The 21,340-nt window shown below is 40.1% G+C and overlaps 1 protein-coding gene across 1 annotated transcript in view; it reads right to left on the minus strand.

Annotated features, from left to right (window-relative positions):
• Nucleotides 1-21,340, minus strand: part of VPS35L (VPS35 endosomal protein sorting factor like) — a gene marked incomplete in the record, with an annotated part of 3,288,436 nt that overhangs the window by 2,089,695 nt on the left and 1,177,401 nt on the right. Inside the window, 1 exon segment of the mRNA XM_044089753.1 lies at nucleotides 12,134-12,245. Within this exon segment, the coding sequence (XP_043945688.1) occupies nucleotides 12,134-12,245 (112 nt within the window).

Below are 21,340 nucleotides of genomic sequence, written 5' to 3' on the forward strand. Positions count from 1 at the left end.
CCTTGATTTTGCTGTCCCTTAAACCCTTTCCTGACTTTTCTGGCCTTTTTTTGGCGGGCCTAGGTCTTTGTAGAAACGGACTCCGACGGCAGAAAGAGTCTTGCTTGATCAGTCCGCGACTTAGTCATACTTTCACACTTGAGGACCAAAGAGATGATCCATCAAACGGGAGTTAGTGTGAAGATGTCTTTGAGGGTCCGCAAAATTGCATAGCCGCATCCCCCATATGTGCCTACTTAAGGCCACGGCTGTCCTCATGGGTTACTCACCCATCAGCCGACAAGAAAGGAGGTGAGGCGAGGAGTTGTTGGGTGGAATTACGGGTAGCCAGCCCCAGTGTCATTTTATCTTTGAACCCCCTCCCTGTAGGGTCCTTCATCACATGTCACGCCCGCTTCTTTAATCAAGTCCCTTTGAAAGGAGTGATGACAGGTAGTTCAAATTTAACGTGATAGTAAATGTCGCTGATGAAAAATCTGCCTGCATCCGCACTCCGTCCATGGACTTGTTATTCTGGATGGACAGGCACTGAAGAATGCCGTTCCTTCTTAGTGTTCTTAGTACCACCAGCATCCACAGAAACTCCTTTGCTAAGAACTGCTTGTCTGCTGGTTAAGAGCTGAAGCCAAGTATGAATTTGGGGAGTGGGGTCTCCTGGATCAGAGCCGGCCAGGAGCTTTTAGCAACCACCCGCATGAGGGGGTCAAAGGGGACACCCAGAGGTGGAAGGGCTAGAGCCAAACAGGCGCCAATACAGACGCCTCCAGATCTCTCATAATCCTCCAGAGTTAAGGGCTAGGATCTCTAGCTTGCTCCGCAAAAAGAGATCTCTTCAATCTGGGAACGGGAGACCCTCGAATCATCTAAATCCAGAATCATCTAAATCTGTATCAGATGTGATTGATGTTTCCTCTACACTTCCTCTTCTGAGACTCCTCTTCTGAGTCAGGAGAGGCTCTTCTGAGGATGAGGCCACAGGGAGAGGATGAGATCCCCACAGGGGTGGAGGAGGAGCTGGCTCTGCCTAAGGGGATGAGGGAGGCCGACTAGACCTGAGGCACCAGCCGGAGGTGGGGAGCCGCCAGGCTGTGAACACACCGGTGATGACTAACAAGCACTCCCCGACCTCGAAAGCCAGATAGTCCCCGGCCCAGAAGCTGGTCCGAAGTCCGAGGACAGTGATGGCCCCGAGGCAATGGTCGGAGCCGAATCCCGGAGCCTAACTCAAAGCTCCGAAGCCCGAGGAAGGGCGGGACAAGGGTCCGATGGGGTCCACCGAGCCGACGAGGGAAGTCCGGCGGAAGCCCGCTCCAAGGAAGAAATCGAGTCACACGGAGCCGGGCGACAATTTCATCGCCCGACGCTTATCACAGTCTCGCTTCACACGGTTCGCCCAGCTCGTTAGAGTCGGCGAGGAATATATTGAGAGACAGGGCAGGTGCATCGACTGATGAGTCGGGCTCTCCATCATCTGGGTGAGTGCTCTGATTCTATAGTCGACCACTATTCTCTGAAGGTCATGATCCACAGCCTCGGCGATCTAGAGGAGTGATCGACGGTTCGTCAGGACAGCAGGGGTCCGTCTGGAGGATCCTGGATGAGCCAAGCGATGGTGACCTGCGGATGGTCCCTAGCTGGGACCTCAAGGTCTGGGTCGAGCTGGTCGAGCCCAAGGCCGACAAACCACACCGGAGCCGAGGAACCACAGAAACTGTGGCGAACTGTGGACTGAGAGCCGGAGCCTATGTAGGCAGAGGTTTAGGCCCACAGCCCCGGAGGGCTGTCGGAGCCGGGCGACCTAGGAGCCAAGACCTAGATCCCTGAAGACTATCCCTGGGAATCCTCTGGCTTGATAAAGCCTCTTAAAATTAATCTCTATTTTTTTTCTTTCCTTTTTTCCCTTAGGGCTGAAGCCCTGGCAACAGCACAGGAGTCTTGCAGGGCTCTTGCAAAGGCATAGTAGACACAAGAGACACAAGCGCTGTGAGAGACATTTTCATCAGAGACATTTCACACGCATCACACTTCTTGAATCATTCTTTAGACATTATCAAGGTGAACTCAAAAAAGTCACAAACACACCAGTCACACCAAACAGTTAAACTTAAAATAAAACACAAAGCTAAAACAAGTAAAATGTTTTAAAATAACACAAACACAACTATACAGGACCCACTAGGAAAGAAAAGGGCCTGTAGGCTCCAGGAAGAACTTGTGGGGAAAACAGAAAAAGGGGAAAGGGGATAAAAATTAGGGGAAATCTTCATAATAAGTAAAAATACAAAATTTTAAAATATTAAGGGTTTTAAAACACTAATACAAAAACTATTCAGAAAAAAAGAAAACCACCAACTCGACATGTAGCTGCAACCTTAGATCTGAGGACTCTCACTTACGTAGACTGGGAGCATAATAGCATTGCCGGGCAGGAACTCGAAGCTTTTAGAGGGAAGCCGGAGTTTCCCAGGTCGGGTTCCTCAACTCCATCCAGCAAGAATGAAGGCGAGATAGACAAGTTAACATAATGGTGTTTATATAAAAATGAAAGTATATATAAAAAATGTATATAAATATTTTTTATATTTTATATATTTTACCTTTCCGTTGCTTTTAGTTTTAATAGGCAAGCAATGGAGAGTGAATCGTTTAATCCTGGCCATTGCCCCGCATTTAGGCGGACCTGCCACATTAATTCTTTCTTTTCTAAAAGCAGCCCCCATGGGCCACCTGCAGTAAGTCATAGCAGCATTTTTGAACATCTGACATTTCAGTGCTTTCCTGCTTTAAATGTTCCTGCTTCTTGGTCAATGTGTCACTAAAAGAAATTTCCTCTGCTGGTAAAATCCCCATTACAGTCTTCCTATGGGGAAGCATAATCTAGTAAGGAGGGGATCTGTGTTGAATAGGCCAGTGACTCATCATCAGAAGGCTGTTCCTCTTCTGAAGAGGTTTCTTCCTTTAACCTCTATTGAGGTGAAGCAGTCCAGGGGGAGGTAGGTACAGGAGGTTTAAGGGACATGAGAGCATAACAAATGCTCAGAGATAAAGCCTGCCAATCCTTCTGAGGATCAGATGGGGGAGAAACATGTGCATCCTTTTGTTTCTTTTTTCTAGGAATATCAACTCTATGTCAGAATGAGTGGGCTGGCAGTAGGCCTACACTAAATTATGTCTGAATCCACTTTCTCCTTAACTAGAATAGGAGGAACCCCCTAGGGTCTTCAGAGATTACGAATCTGGGTTGCCTTAGATGTCCAATTTGGATGCCTGCAGTACCTCCAAGTGCGTGCTGATACCCTGCTCCAAGGCGATCTCCATTATGGGCTCAGCCTGTGGATCAGATGATGGCCCTGATGAACAGTGATCATCTCAGGAGAGATGTCTGGCACTGGAGGTGCAGCCAAAGCTTCCAGCCTAGGTTTCTTGGCCTTCACTAATGACTTTGCCTCTGAGCCTGAAGGACCCTCCATCCTTTTAGCGAGAGGTTTTAACCACTGATTTTCTAAGTAGATGGAAAGAGAATTCATCCCACTTCTTAAAGTTTTGGACTGGCAAACTAGGCAAGCCTTATGGTCGTGGGAAGGCCCAAGGCAGAAAAGGCACTGTCGGTGGTTGTCTTTATGTGGAATCTGATGTCCACACTGGCATTTGCCCTTCCTGGATGACATTAAATGCTATACACAACCAAAAAGTATAAAAGAATTCCCCAACAGAGGACTTATCTGATACATTGAGACTGAAATTTCTTTGGCAATCAGACTGTACATATGGAAGACATGTTTCTGTCTGGCAGCAAAGAACTTCTGAGGATGGCACGTGTGTTTATCGCTTTTATGGCCTATATCCGGATAGCAACCTACATGCTTCGTGTCATGCACCCTAGGCACTAAAGACTTCTGTATACTGGCTGACGTCGGGTCATTTGTCAAGCAATCTCCCTCATGTAAAGAATACTACAACAGCAGAAAAGGATGAAATCCAGTGCTACCTGGGCCAATTCGGATCATTTCTGTACAACACTGGGGAGCATGAAAACTGGCAGGTAAACTTGCACAAACAGACCTCTCCAATCAAGTAGGAAGACATGCACTGTCCAAGCACTACTGTGATAAGTTCTGCAGCAGTACTTCCTTTGCTGTCTGTTGCTGGATGAAAAGAGGTCCACATCAAGAACACCACATCTGTTGGTGATCTCCTGGAAAGTCTCTGTGAGAAACATCCACTTGTGTTGATTTTCAGACATCCTATTTAAAGTGGTCTACCAAAGTATTTTCCATAGTTGTGTTGTAGGCCAACCATAAGCACATACTACACTGCAGAACTTGTTCCCAAACCTCAATGGTCTGCCTACATGAGTGGGTCCCCCATAGAATTTGCATCACGTCACTGTGGTGTTGCCTGCGAATGCTTTCAATGTCCCTGGTACCCATCCTAACTTGAATGCTTTTACAGCACAGATAACCTGCCAGCATCTCATTGAAGTTTACATGCAGCATGCTCTCTTGACATGTCCATATGCCCTGCAGCTTCAGGTCCAAGATGTGGGCACCCTAGTTCTGATCTGAAGCATCTGTGTCCAAGACTTGATTATGAATGGTTGGTCTAAGGGGCATACCTTAATTTCTCACCAGCTATACCACTCACCAATTTAGTTTGCTTTTGACAAAGGTCAGTACTGGTATGGATGTTACTAAGAGATCCAGCTGTTGGTCCCATATGTTCCTTAGGAACCAGTGTAAATTTCTAATGTGTAGCCTGGCTAATGGGGCCATCAGATTGGCAGATGTCATGTGCACCGGGCTGATCATGGCCTGCCCGTAAGTCCATTTTAATCTGTCTGCTATGGTCCGGGACAGGCTGGTTAGAGACTGCATCTTCTTCAGTGACAGCAAGATTCTGCAGATATTCATATCCACAATGGCCAAAAGAAGGCTGTTCTCTGTGAATGGTTTTTGCAGGTGAAGTCTAGGATGCTCACATATCGATGGCTGCATTCTTCTGCTCTTTCTGACTTTCCTGTACATTTCAGCCCAGATCACATGAACATTCACATATGGGTAGAAATGGATGCCCTTGTTTGCAGTGGGTTAGCAATGGGGCAATGCAAATACCCTTTGTACAGTAGCTAAACCAAAGGGCAAGGAAGTATGACCTCCTGTAAATATTGAAAAATGTACAGGGATTCAGTCCTCAGTGTACCTACTTAACACTAACCAATTAGCTATGGCCCTAGATGCTACATCCACAGCATCATACCCACACTAGAAGACATTTTCCCAAATGAACAGAGATTCAGACATGATTCAAGAGGGCCATCTTGCTGGCTTTATCCTGCCCTCCACCACATTTCAAGTAATGCTTGAGAACACACTTCTGATATTTTATTATGTGAGTCTAGCAATTCAGTTCCCTAAAGACCAGGGTGACAGAAGTATAAATCTCCTCATATGCATCCAGCAACCTACTTTCCCTATCATTAGGGAAAGTGTCACACCACAGCACCAGTCTAGCTCCTTTGGTACATTCCAGTGACACTGTACCTGGTTTTGCAATAAGGTTTTTGTAAAGAAATTTCAGAATGTTCCACATGCTACAGACCTAGTCAGGCTTCTTAGGGGGAAAAAAGGCTGTTGGGAAACTAGATCCAGGGTGGTAGCATCAAACACATCTAAAATGACCTACTGGATTGAAGAAATAGCTCTTGGCTTATGATGCAGAGGTCAAGATAGGCTGGTCATGTTAAAAGGCACAGCAAAAAAAGATGCTGAAAAATCGGAACCACTCAGAATGAATTTTATTATTCACACAAAAGAATACACATGGATTAAGCACTATTGTCTGCTTATATCCTCAGACTTCTTCAGAATCCTTGAAACACACATTTAAAATATATTTAAATATCTGAACATATGAACATCTTCAAGACATTAAAGCTATATATATAAAAGTTCCCTATACAAACATGTCCAAAGTTTTCCAGATCATAATTTTGCTTTTTTTGGCTTGGATGTCATATCTAAAGATGCTAAGGGTGGGCCCTGGGAGGACTTGATTGAATGCAGGGAAATGATGTGGCAAATAAAACTAAATGCTTGTGTCCCCTAAGGTTTGAATGCACATATTTCTATTGTTAGTGTAATATGCCTCAAATCTTATATGGTTTAACAGATGAGGCAATATTATCCAGAAAGCACATACTTTTTAGTTAGGAGACTTTTAGTAGGAATAGATATTATTACTATCATAAGATAATTCTTATAGTATGACTTTTTATGGTTTGAATTATTTGCTATATTGCTACTGGATGTTTTAATCACATGATCAATGGATAAAAGATATTTAAATGTTTTTTAAATATGTGTTTCAAGGATTCTGAAGAAGTCTGAAGATATAAAGCAGATGAAAGCCCTTAATCCCTGTGTATTTTTTTGTATGTGTGGATAATAAAATTTGTGCTGAATGGTTCCGATTTTCCAGCATCTTTTTTTTGCTTTGCCTTTTGGTTTGTTTGTTTGGTTCTTAGTTTTTTACTTCTTTCATTTTGGTTGTAAAGATGGTCATGTTAAAACCCAACAAAATGCAGTGGTAGCATTCATAAACACAAGTTTAAAGTAGACCATGAGAGCACATGGACCAATGAAAATCTAACACTGCTATGTAACCCATAACACAAGCCAAAAATACCACCAGCATTAGTGTCTACTCTTAATGGGGAGGGGGATACCAGCTAGACCACTTTCAGAAGCAAAATTACTACAGTATAAATACAGCACTTAAATCAGTACTAGGACAGTCTAATGTATAAAATAAGGACAGAATAGTTTACGTTCCAAATGTTGCAGGACTTTTCCCAGTCAAATCCAGTAGCAAAGTACAAGGGTAGGGTTGGTCAGGTCCAAGCTCAGCAAAATACAGCAACACCACTAGCAAACACAAAAATTTAAAGGAGACTACAAAAACACACAGGCCAAAGGAAAGTTAGAACAGCTGTAAAACTACTAGAAAAATACAGGCCAGAAAAAATATCAGCAATTAACCACTATTTCACCAGGGGCAGAACCAGAAAGATAAGGCATCCAAAGGGCTAGCAGTTCCCTGGATTTGTTCTGTTCCACTTGTGCCATGTACAAAGGTATAACAATTGCTATACGACAATCAAACTCCCAGTTTATCTGTTTTAAGATCTCTATCAAGAGGTATGCCAATACACAGACAAGACTTCTAAAGGGGAAAAATGAGGCAGTCCACCTTGTCCTTGAGTTTTAGCCTTCCTATATGTAGCCAGTTCCCTCTGAACCTACTCTCTCTATTTTGTGTAAAGTTATCCTCATTCTCCCCTACCTCCCTTCCCACCATGGCACCTTCCCCTTGCTTTCCTTTGTGAAGACAAAGCAAACTACATATTCAATCACCTATGCTTCTTAGTCTTCCTCACCACACCTCTGATTATGCTAGTCAGTTCTCTCTCTCTCTCATTTCTTTCTATGTATTAAAATGCTTCCCTTCTTGATCCTTTCTGATAATTGCTTTTCAATTTTATCCTTAATAAGCCTTAGCTTCTTGATTCCCTTTTTGCTAGCCTTCTTGTAACCATTGCCTTTTCCACTTTCCCACCCTGTCCTTTTCACTTTTTGTAAGCCCTATCTTTTGCCCTAAGTGTTAACCTCTTATTTTTATTCTTATGTAGTCACACTGGTCTTCCCTCTCTGCCATTTTTTTTGACCAGGGCTAACAATGAAGCTGACCTGGTATTGTAGCAGTTTTGTTTCCAAGTACACCATCAGCAACAAAGGTGAAAAAGATAACCTGCAGCAAGGAGTAAAGAAACAATTCAAAAAGTAGCACTCCCATGCTTGGGAGGGTGTGTCTGGAACAATCTTCCAGTAACACCAACCGGGAGAAAACACTAAAATTGTGTCTGCAGGACTAAACATAACTCATGCTGGCCCAAAGTCACTCCAACACTAAGTACATTTATTTATTTATTTATTTGTAGTTGATTTACCAGGATAGTCCATTGGGCCCAAAGTACCTGTTTTCAATGGAGTCCTGGGGAGAAAAGCTCCAAAAACAAAGTACAAGGAATTACAAGTAATTGAGGTTCACACTTTAACACTTACAATCATATTAAACTGATCATATTAAAAGCAATTATCAACAACAGTGGTAATAAGGCAATAATAGTGGTTGATATGAGTAGTCAAATGTGGGTCTAAGTCAAAAAGGAGATGGTTTCATAGAGAAGGGTCTAAGTTATAAGTAGTAAAATTCTATTATTCTGGTTACATTTTATATGTAAAGTATAGCATAGCAAATGGCAATAACAATTGCAATATGATAATATAACATGTGAAAGGATGCACTACAGAAACTGACTGGGTGAACTGCTATTAGAGCTGGCATGTGAATATACATTTAAAAAGACAGAAAGGTCTCATCTAGGTAACAGACTGCCACCTGAATCAACTGTGAAAAAGCCTAAATGCATACAGAGTCCTACTGTCCTACTGACATATACCAGATTAGGCTTGTTGTGACAGAATGGAGAAAGAGTGACTGTGACTTTACTTCACATAGCCAGAAGTAAAAAAATATATATAAATGAAATAAAACAGCAAAAAGAAATACAAGTAAAAGGAATGAGAGCTAGAGGAAGTGACAGAAAGCACACTAACAGAGGAGGAAAAAGGTAAAACAAACGTTACAGAACATTTCTGTGTGTCCTGATTAAGAATGATCTGATCTCTTCAATATGGATTCAGCAAGTACACTGCATGGAAAGGTTATTATGGTTTGTTTACTCTTCTATTAATGTATATGCACATACGCCATTGTCTAAAATTGATTTAATAAAAATGTTAAAATGGATGGATTCGGTGAAAGAAACAACATATTTCAAAGTAAGGTCACATAACCCTATGCTGGAGACGTTATCCTGTATCTCCCAAATTTAAAATAATCAATTCTGCAGTCACCGAACCTCTGGGGAGTATAGATTCTCTACTTTTCACCTATTTGTTATGTCAACTTCAAGTGATCAGGTCTCAATTAAACAGAACCCATAACCAAGAAATACCAAAAATGAAGTTAGTAGAAATTACAAGCGTAACTGGGGATGGTAATTAAAATACTAATTATGCTTGTCAAAACAAAAATGCAAAATAAAAGGAGTTGGTGAGAGCAACAGAATGTTAAAATAAGTACCTCTTGTTACGTTTACAGATCTTAGTGGCTCCTGAAATGAACTCTGAACCTAGTTCTGAAATAAAGCAAATGGCAGTTTTACAATCTGACTGGCAAGAAGTCCCAAAACAGCCAAATCATCAAAATAAAAGCCTAAGTGCTCACTGCCATTCATCACATGCTCCTCTTATGAATACAAATCTTGGCATTCTCTTATAGCACTTCTATTAAAACCATAAAGTTAATATGATGATTTTAACAAAGGTTATAAAAATGAAAAACACGGTTAAAAAAGCTTTCGGGGGGAGAATGTTGAATCCATAACCTGACACGATATGTGATAATTAAAATTTGGTAAGATCCAACAAGGTATCATTGTACATAAATTGTATTTTTCTGAGTTTTTAAAGGTTTGGTTCAGAATACAAAGTATTTATTATTATTATAACTATTTTTATTACTCCTAGTACCACTACTAGAAACACAGCACTTCTGAGTATTTTAACATAAAATGAATGCAGAAGGTTAAGGGTTATCAGCCCCATTAAAAAATAGAAACCTATTTTACTTTACATTAAATGAACAAGGTATGTAGAGGCAAGCTACCAAAGAGTTCAGAAATGATCACGTGATGGATTAGTGAAAATGAGCTACATGTTTCTCACAGCTAAAAAGTAAGTTCTTTGTACCTCAAGAATAAGCTCTCTCCAGTAGTAGCAGGCATGTACCTGGGGATGGAATAAAGTGACTGCCATATTTTGCATAGATTAGCATATACTAACTCAGACATGTACCAAAGTGAGTCCAACACTTCAGTGCCCTCTATTAAATGGATATTTGGCAGAGCAGCAATTGTTTCAAATAGCAATCCTGTTGCGCTTGGCTACGATTTTGTCCTTCCCATACCTCTTCCACAGCTTCAAAATAAAAGATGATCAAACTAATGTTCAAAGGCTCCCACCTATAAAGGCTAACTGCCCCCTTCTAAAAGCCTAGGTATACTGATTTAGCACTGTACTTAAGACAGCAGATATAGACATCTACTTAAGATACTAATTTAAGATTCCTCACTTTTTTTACAATGGTCAACAACCAGCCCACTTACTCCATTGCCAAAAACATAAATTAATTTAGAGTCTGTAAGTACAACAAATAACTAACCAAACAGTACAATGCAGCATATGCCGGCTACACAGTATGTACAGCCACATCCCGGAATTCACTGAACACTCAGCATTCTTGACTTGCAGTGCATCACACAATGCTGTATTACAATGCCTATTTGGTACACGGTACACTAAGTTTATTGTCAGAGTCGAGTAATTCATACATAAGCACAAGGAACACTGGGCGGTGCTAAAGGAATCCACCTACAGAACACCAAAGCAAAAAATTAAAGTATAAGGAACACGCTGCAAAGTTTAATACTTTCAAAGGATTTCACAAAGAAAGCAAGCACAAAACAAAACCACAACAAACATTTTGCAGTGAAAACAATACGGTGAAACGGAAGAAAATATACAAACAAAACCATGAACAACTAGTCAGCCTAAGATTTCAGGCCACAAACCAATAAGATTCTCACTGATCACAGCAAGAAGGTAAATGCAACATCCCTCTTACTTTCTAGCTTGCTGTATGCATGCACAAGTTTGATACATCTTCAGACTACGCTAATGAACAAACAGCACAAATGAACAAGCACAAAAAGCGTTGGAATAAAGAACATTTGCATCCAACCTTTCATTCCAAATCCATCAATGCATCCCCTTGCCGAACCTGAACTGGCTAGTGCTACCTTACTACACATCATATACATAGCTCATAATGGCATATAAAGTACAACACCATGTCTCAAACATCTCAGCCATCAGAAATAAAATAAAATGCTACAAAAGCAAAAGGAACCTTCAATCCAAGGATCAGCACTTAACAGAATCTCAAAAATCCAGCAACGTACAAGGGAACTCAGTAAGCATAGCTACACTATAAAACAGCATTCCTTTCAACATCAAACAAACAGTCTTCTCACTTTTAAGACCAGCCTCAAACTACATCCAAATCCAACTAGAAATTGCAAATGTCTTTAATCTCCAGGTTAAAAATACCAAAGAGTTATGATTTCCTCATTTACCAATAAATCAATTCTTCCCAACTGGTACTTACTGAAGTGAGTTTATTCCCCTCCTCCCATGAGGAATATGGGCACTTCTGTTCTCGTATTAGCTTACCAATCATACCAATCAACATGATTCTCTTAGATGAATATTGCATTTTAGCAACCAAATGCTGATACTCTGTACTGTTTAATGCCGTTAATTACATTTATACTGACATTCTGCTTCAATGATGTTCTTAATATGCACCAATGTCATTTCTTAGAACCTACTACACATTGCAGCTTTGTGTAGTTACTTTCTGTTAATTCAATTTTAATGCATTTTAGTGTTTTTGTATGTATTTCTTTAGAACTTATTTAAACCTTGTATGTCTACAATTTCTAAGAACTTTTCTCCTGGGCATCCATTGAAAATGAGTATTACACCATTCAGACTTTTCCTGCAAACAAAAGCAAATATATAAACTATATGTATTATCCTACTACTCATAAAATAAAAAACTATCTAGAGTTTTTTGACACAGTCTTGCCCAGAAGTATGACATATTCTTACTATCCTAAATCTTTATGTTTATTTTATTTTTTAACTGTTATTTATTCATTGTTTTCTCCCAAAGTGTGTAGTTTATAAAGAGCAGATAATTCCTGGTATGTCTGCTGAAATAAGGACCACCACAGAATTCAAAACCAACCTGGCTGATATTTCCCACTTTATCAAATTAATAGGACAACATGTTTTCACATACAGCTTAAACTGTAGAGTACAATAAAATACATGAGATAACAATAAACTGGTGTTTCTTTTATTTTTGTTCTTTTTTTAACACTTACCTTAGGAAATCCAGATTCATCACACTCCTTAATCATCCCAATAAAATCCATTGCTCTTGCAGCTATAAATTCTGCTCTGAATGCTGACATGATAGAATTTAAAAGCAAAGCACTGCAAGTGGAAATATTAGAAAAAATTTACAATAAGGGTTTGATTTCATTTTTTATGGTTCCAAGTAAACATTTTAATTACAGACCTATACATTATGTCATTCATAAACACAGCCGAAACAGCATACCTGTTTGCTAAAATTATCAATAATTTTTACAGCCCATTATCTATTAATTACAAATCAGTTTCCCAATATAGAACATAAGCAATGCATCCATATTGTATCAGCTGATATAAGAGGGAACTCCTCCTTGATGAGTACTATAGCTAGGTTCATAATCTACAGTAATGTTGTTGAGTCTTTCGGCTTTTCCCCGTTAGGGTTCGCCACAGTGGAACTCCGGTCCGCTAATGACTGGTAGTTGATTTTTACGTGCCGAGTTACCAGCCCTGACACACAACCTTCAACGAAGGCACGCCCATTCACGCATATCTCCACGCAGAAGACGCTCTAGCTGAGAATCAAACCGGACAGCGTCTTACTGTGAGGTGACAACGCTACCGCAGCACCACCACCGTGGGCTCATAACAATCTAAATGTTTTTTTTTTTTCTGTCAGAAGATCTCACACTTGCGTGTGTAGAGTCCTACACCAGGGCATTCCATGATACAATGCACCAAACACAACCATACATTTAAAACCCTAAATGAGCATAACTTGCTCAAATGAAAAAAAAGACTTGATACCTACTTTGTTGACAAGTAATATACAGAAATGTATAGCTACCGATTTTCATGGAATTTCAACAGCTGAGGTTTGACAAAGGATACATCTACCAAAACAGGATGGCAAAAGGGAATCTGTGACCCACCAAGAAGGATCCCTTTGTAGATCCACTGGTAGACAGTAAAATCTAATTTAGTATAACTAACAACAGTGACCCATCACTGTGGCTCCTATGAATGGACTGACTCTCACACAGTATCTCTATCAGCATAAAAGAAACAAGAAAACAGCCAACAGGTCAAATAATCACAAAGCTCAGTCCCAGAGTACAAATGTACCAACTAGACCCAACTATGTACTTAACTGCAGGCACACTTACTATACACAAAGCAAATGTTTGTGAATAAGTCGAACAGTAAACACCACTTTACTTGTGCCATCTCACAGTCAGAAACCGGCATTCGAGGGTTGTTTTAAGTGAGCTTGAGTGTTTTGGAGTGTGTGTGCACCTGCGCACATATGTATTCTGCACTCTTTCCCTTAGTTTTTAACAAGTAGCATAAATATGGCAAGTTTAGTACAAACATAGCATCTTTTAAGCAGCCAGCATAAAGATACTAAGAGTGTAAATGCACTTAGGTTTTTATACATATATGCGCGTGCGTGTGTAAATATACATACATATATACATGAGAGAGAGAAACAACAGTATGTAACATGTTAAGTCTGGAAAACAGTCAATATGTATCAGAAATTCCTACAGAGTTGTAGCCATATAATCATCATATCAGCTAGCTACTGAGGCACTATTTTGTACACCTCTGCTGCAATATATCGATGCTAGAAGCAGACACGGCAGAAAGTTACATCCTCATACTGAAGTATGGAAACAGTTAAGTAGGAACGTATGAGTTATGGAGTGCAATAGCTCATTCAGGGCTTATTTGTGGATTATGTATTGCCATGCATGTGCCTACTTTATATAAACACACAAACAGTCAGAAGAAAAACAGCATCATTATGAGAGAAGGAAAAAAAATCTCCTTTACAGACACTAAAGACAACCACCCAACACATACTGCAGTTTCACTTACAGAGGAGCCTTTCTGACTGTGTTTCATTGTGATGTGCACAATTTCTGTTGGTGTGTCTGTGCACTTTTGGAATGTCTGTGGGTGTGTGTGGCTGTGTGTGTACATACATATATATATATACATATATATATATATATATATATATATATATATATATATATATATATATATATACATGTATACGCATATATGTATATGTATGTGTGTGTGTGTGTGTATATATATATATATATATATATATATATATATATATATATATATATATATATATATATGGGTTATGTTCATTTCACTGACAACCAAATCAGCAAGACCAGTTCACTGAAAGTTCATTTCACTGACAACTCATTTCCCTGAAACTCATTTTGCTGTAACTCATTTTGTCGATAGTTATATATGGCCAGTTCCCCATTGTAGTGTGATCCTGGAGTTAGAATATATAGTAAGGGGGGGGGTGTTCTCCCCCCACATACTTTGGTTGTATATTGTTTTCTGCAAAACAGTTATTCATTGCACCTGTAAGTATCCATCTGTATAGTTTAAAATGTTTATAGTATGTGGGGGACTTTGCCCTCCACACTACCCTTACAATATATTCTAACTCCAGGATCTCACTACAATGGGGAACAGGCCATATATAACTGCTGACGAAATGAGTTTCAGTGAAATGAGTTGTCAGTGAAATGAACTTTCAGTGAACTGGTCTTGCTAATTTGCTTGTCAGTGAAATGAGCTGTCAATGAAATGATGGTAACCTCTCTCTCTCTCTCTCTCTCTCTCTATATATATATATATATATATATATGGGTCTATGTCATTTTGCCAAAAATCCATTTCGCTGAACATTTCTGACATAGGGTCCAAATCACCGAAAATCCAATTCGCAGAAAATAGTACTTGGAGTGTATATGCCCTTCTCCCTTCCTGTAGCGCGATCTCGGAGTGAGAATATTAATGTAGGGGGGGTACATACACACATCATAATGTACATTTTTTCTACTAGAAAGCCAAGTAGACTAGTTTACTCTTGCAGCATGAAATAAATTTGTGGTTTTACACAAATTGGTGCTCCCCATGTTCCTAGATAAGACTGCCATCTCTCGTTTTTTCTTTTTCTAGACCACCTGGAAATGGGAGACTCTCCTCCAGTTCTCCAGTATTTGAGGCAAATGCTCCAGTTCTTAAGACTTCCAAAGCACCTTTTAGGTGCTTCCATGTTTTTACATCCTCAGAAGTGTTAGTTTGTAATATTAGTGCATTTGCTACACTGAAACAAAGTGCCAAAAATAAACACTGCTGACCACCTTGAACCCACCTCTCCTTGCGGATGGATTGGTTGAGAAGCTTGTCTGTTTAGAACAGCAAGGCAAATGGGAAGACACAGTGCTGAGACTGTGGCTAGAGGCTCTTGGCTTTTTCTTTTCATTTAAAAGATGGAGTCAATTTTGACTGTGTCAAAAGCTACAAAGCCAAAATCATTCTTGGAAAACAGGAGTAATTTATTTAGAAAGCTAATAGGCCAGCATGTTTTGCACAGGCCATATGCAACTTGGTTGTCTGACATTACTGTCTTCATGACTCTCAACTTCTTTACTCAAATTCTGGACAATGCCAAGAATAGTGGTGGGGCAAAGGCCAAAAATCAGGTACAGGCTTTAAATGTTACTCTAATTCTCTTAAAAAGTTATTAGAGCAACATATGTTGTATTAGTATAAAACTCAGACTACTGCATACCTCTTAACCTCTTGGCACAAAAATATGGACAAAATAGTAAGGAGACAAAGGCCCCAGAATAAGGACAGACTTTAAATATCGCTCTTAGGAACTTAGAAAGCTGACAGAATAACAGGTTTTGCATTAGGATGTATTTTTTGAAAGATATGAAGTCTGAAACTTAAATGACTGCTATTACACTGTAATCTCAGTTCTCAATAATTTGCTGAGAAACTATAAATTTTGTAAGAAAAATACCAAAACTATGACACAAAAATCTTGACATCCTGCAAAATTCAGTACAGTTGTAAAGTATGACTGTCCTTACAACAAGTATAATCCTTAGCAACTTACCAGAAAATCAAACATTTTAGAAGGGAAGTTGAAAATATGAAGCAATGTCAGGGATATTCTGCAAAATTAGTGATAGCTGAGAGGATGGACTGTGTTCTTTAATGATTTACTAGACACTGAACATTTATGCAAGGGAAGGGATGGGAAAATACAAGGCAAAATCGGGGACAATGCAAAAATCAAGGACAGGTCAGAGGTTTGCATATGATTAGTTAAAAAGACACTAACATGTTTCTCATTCTCAACTTCTTTGCACAGTACCTCATACAAAGGCCAACAATAAGGACAATGCTGAAATATTACTCTAGTTCACTTAAAAAGTTAAGAGAAGAAACGGGTTTTGAATCAACATGCTTTTTCTGAACAATAAACTTCCCCTGACCTTGAGAAATATTTCCAATGTCCAAGAATTTAAGAAAACACTCAATCAACATCTAATCGGCACCTGGACATGTCTCTGTGCTCATACCAGAACCCTGCCCCTACCCCAACACTACTTTCCCCCTACTCGCCCTCCTTTACTCTCCCCTATCCACTCCTTTTATTCAAATTTTGATTCAAACAGCCCCAGGATGACTTACTTTTTTTTCTTCCTTTCCCTGCTATTACCTGTTATCCTCACTCTCTCTCTTATTTTTACTAACAAAGAATATTTTTACTAATACTTCATAGTCTGCCAAATGTTTATTACGTACATTACTTTTTCATGTTAATGTTCTTATCGTTGTAATGTGGTGTTTTTCTCCCCAAGCCTCCGTTGAAAAAAGACCTTTGCATAGTCAAACCATCCCAGTCAGCAAATGTCTAATAAATAAAATAAAAAGTACAACACTGTTAAGGTTTGGCATTATTTACTAACTGTAATCCTGAGTACTCTACCAGAAAACAAACATTTTACAGACAGCAGGGTAAAAATCGGGATAGCTGAGAGGCACAGACATTAATGTACTGTAGCAACTGTTCACACAGCTATGATTTCTTCTTTTATGGAGCGATTGTGGATTTTCTGTTCCTGTCTGTAAGAATGGGGGTGGATGCTGGATACAGCATCAGCATCTGCTTTAATTCCACAGCAAAAAAGTAAAAAGAGGGCAGGAGAAGTGACTGCAAGATGGAGTACTGAGTGGCTAATTTTTGAGAATGATCTCTACTACTGATAGAAAGGAAAGTGAAAATATAAAAAAAAACTTTATGTAACTGGTAATTCCAGAAAGGATTAAGAAGGATATGATTTAACCCCTGCTATTTGATCACTGTGACGTGGCCAAGTGTTGTTTGCTGAAATGAGTGTAAAAAACATAACTGCTATGACGTGTGTGTGTGTGTGTGTGTGTGTGTGTGTGTCTGCGTGCACAGGGTGTCGAACAGTAACCAGTTAGCCAGAACTTCTTTCACTTTCCATCACAGTCTAACATCAATACTGTACTCTAAGTGGTTATTTTTGGTATCTGGGCAGGATCTGTGGCAAGGAATACATGATTGGCACAGTGGCACAGCTAGTAGTGCTGTTATCTTAGTGTTAATCTTCCCAGCTGAGTTCAGAGGTAAGCATAAACGGTCACTATAACTTGTCTAGAGCCGGTGTACTGCCTAGAAGCACCAAGTCAGACAGCATTACTGTTAGCATTATTTTTCACTTTTGTTGAAATTTAAATTATATATATATATATATATATATATATATATATATATATATATATATATATATAGAGAGAGAGAAAGAGAGAGCTATCTTCTGGAGGTAGAGAAAAAGAGAAGCATGCTGCATTATATGTACATCTGACAGCAGCAAGGTGAATTATGTTACTGTCCACTAATTATTCTTTCATTTTCATCCTAATCTAACACTAGAGGGGCACAGAGAAGCAGACTACCATTTTTTTTTTTTTTTTTTTTTGGAGGGGGGGGCTATAGGCAAGCAAACATACTGATATGACTTATGTGCCCTCACAAGCATTTATTTCTTAGTATATTGGTGTATACTGTTTTGTCTGCTTCGAATATTTAGCTCAGGACATAATTTATTTCTTCCTTTAAAGAAACAAAATTAGTAAGTTTCTATCCTAAGTCATGATTTTTGTTCAGGCCAACATCAGACCAAAGGTTGTGGAAAAAATACTCTAAAATGTATCTCAGAGCCTAGCAGCCCCCAGAATCCCAGCTAAATTAAAGTATTTTCTACATAAAGGTTACAATACAGTATTGGTCAGTTAGTATGTGTTGAATGGATATGGAAATAGATTATAAGGCAAAGTATGACAAAACAACACAGAAGTAATATGGATAGTGAGGGAGGCAAAAATGGGAGGAAATCATGGGGCACTGCAGATGCCAGATGAACAGCAGACAGTGGAGTAGCCAGTACCATGAAAACTTTTGCCTAGGGTGCCATATTATATAAAGCCATCCCTGCAATCATGGTATAAAATGAGTGCTTCTGGGCATGGTTTGCTAAAAGGGGTGTGGCCACTCCATCAAGGGGTGTGTTTTGGAAGAAAATACACAAAGATGAATGTAAAGATCATGAGCATTCCTCACTAGACTAAATTAACTTTGTTAATGTTGGTAGGGAAAACAAACTACTGTTCAAGTGATTTTAAAGCAATTCTAGGAAGCTCAAGAATTTTACAGGCGTCAACATAAGAATACTCAAAACAACCCCACAACTAAAAAGAAACAAAAAGCATACAGTGCAATGCATACTTAACCCAAATAAAGACAATGGTCTGCTTTAATTTGTGCATTATATATAAGCTACATGCTAAATCCATATGAAGACACATTCATAGGTTTGCTTAAGCAATCTTTCAAATTCTGTTTCCAAAGTAATACTGATATAGTATGCAACTGCATCAAAATGCACATTCTTGACTTTGAGTACAAGTATGTAGCACATAAATGTTATAGAAAAGTGAAAAGAAGCATTTAAACTTCAACAAAAATGTTTTTGGTGCCATTAGTGTATGTGGGTCAAGCATATTACAAAAGACCAAACAACAAAATATGAGAAAAGAAATGTAGCAGTGAGAGTAAGACATTTATATGTAATATGTACAGGCTCTAAGAGTTAAGTGGGAATGATTAGCATTGCGAACAGAGCAGGGAGGTTTAAAAATGCCAGAGTTGGAATCTTACTACACAGTGACACAGATGAGAATATATTACAGCTTGTAAAAAGTATAGCTGTGTATACTTACCATAAATGTAGATGTTCAAGTGTATTCACTGTTGTAGTCACCACACTTGGGTTATCTTGCCAGGGGTAGCCCTCAGTCAGTCCAAATACCAGAGGTTTAGTATTTCTGCATTGGTTGCTGTCACTCCAGGATTGACGTCAGGTCGTCAGTGGTATAAAATCAGGCAGCCGACGCCATTCCATAAGTTTTTCTTGCCCCACATGTCAGGAGCTCCCAAACACTGAGCTAGGTTATGGTGGAAGAACACAACCAGTAGAAAGTAAATACCAAAAATCCCTGTAAGGAGTGAGGAAGAGAGAGAAAGAGAGATAAGGGGGATGGAGGGTGGAAAACCAGAACTGCAACAGTGAATACACTCGAACATCTACATTTATGGTAAATGTACACAACTGTACTATGTTCTTCGTGTTTCACTGTTGCAGTCATCACACTTGGGTTGATTCCCAAAGCTGAAGAAAAGGGTGGAGGCAGTCAAGAAAAGTTGGGGCTGGCTAGGATGCCCTGCAAGACTGCAGTAGCAAAGCCTGCCCTGGATTTGGAGAAGATAGGCAGGCAGTAATGCTTGGTGAAAGTATGAACAGAACTCCATGTTGCAGCCTCCAGGATGTCCCTAGTAGGGACCCCTCTGAGAAAAGCTGCAGAGGTAGAGGTTGCCCTCGTTGGAATGCATCCTGACCCACTTAGAGGGTGGTTTCCCATGGTATTTGTGGCAGAAAGGGATACAGTGTGCTATCTATTTGGAGATTGTTTGTTTGGATATGGCCTTGCCCTCTGTTCCTGCTGCAAAGCTGACTAGCACTTGGTCAGTTATCCTAAAAGATTTAGTCCTATTCAGGTAGAATCTGAGCTGTCTGTGAACATACAGGGCATGCAGAATGCTTTCCACCTTGTTTTGAGGGTTAGGGAAAAAAGGTAGGCAAATGAATAGACTGGTTGTTAGCCACACTGGACACCACTTTAGGCATGAAAGTTGGGTTAGTCCTGAGGCAGACCCTGTCAGCATGAAAAATGATGACTGGCTCTACAGCCATGAGTGCTTGTAATTCTGAAGCTCTTTCAGCTGAAGTGATGGCCAGAAAAAAAGACTTGTTTTCCAAGAGAGGAATTTTAACTCTGCTGAAGCTGCAGGCTCAAAAGGGGGTAGTGTGAGCTTTCTCAACACAAAGTTAAGGTCCCAAGCTGGGGTGGAAGCTCTTCTGGGTGGCGTTAAATTGTTAGCCCCTCTTAGGAACTGTTTGATGAGAGGGTGAGAAAAGAGAGGTGGCTCTGTGCTGTAGTAAGCAGAGATGGCAGAGGCATGAATTTTAATAGAAGAGAAGGATAGGCTTCTGTGAAGTAGGTCTCCTAGGTAATCCAGAATGAGAGGTAGGGAGGGCTGTGCTGTTTCAGCTCCTTTAGCCTAGATCCAGGTGTAATACCTTTTCCACTTGTCAGCACAGGATTTTCTAGTGCTGGGGCATCTGGCCTCATGTATAACGTCCAGGACTTGCTTGCTTAGGCTGGCAACTGGAGAAGAGGTCAGGGAATAAGCCAGGCTGCCAGGTTCAGGGTCTGCAATTGTGGATGCATGAGATCTCCATTCTGCTGGGTCAGGAGAGTTGGGATCTGAGGTAGGTGCCATGGAGACAGGGGTGACAGACTGCGCAGCAGTGGGTACCAGTGCTGGTGTGGCCAGTCTGGGGCAATCAAGACTGCTGTTGGTTTTTCCTCCCTTATATTGAGCAGTACCCTTGTAAGTAGAGGTAGAGGGGGAAATGCATAGATCAAGAGGTTTACCCATTGGAAGGATAGGGAATCCACTTTCCAGGCCTTGCTGTGAGATTTCCTGGTGCAGAATTTGCGGAGCTGGTGATTGTTGTGGGAGGCAAAGAGGTCCACGTTTGGGGTGCCCCATTTCTGGGTTACAAGATTGAAGGTGCTGTGGTCTAGCTGCTACACTTGTGGGTCCAGGAGGTTTCTGCTTAAGTTGTCTGCCAGAAAGACTTAGGAGCCTGGCAGGAATTGTGCTAGCAGGTGAGTTTGCATGGCTGAAGCCATGTGCCAAAGGGTCATGGCTAGCCTGCAGAGGG

Source organism: Protopterus annectens, chromosome 12.part0, assembly GCF_019279795.1.
Source record: "Protopterus annectens isolate FY-2018-M chromosome 12.part0, PAN1.0, whole genome shotgun sequence".
Lineage (NCBI taxonomy): Eukaryota > Metazoa > Chordata > Ceratodontiformes > Protopteridae > Protopterus > Protopterus annectens.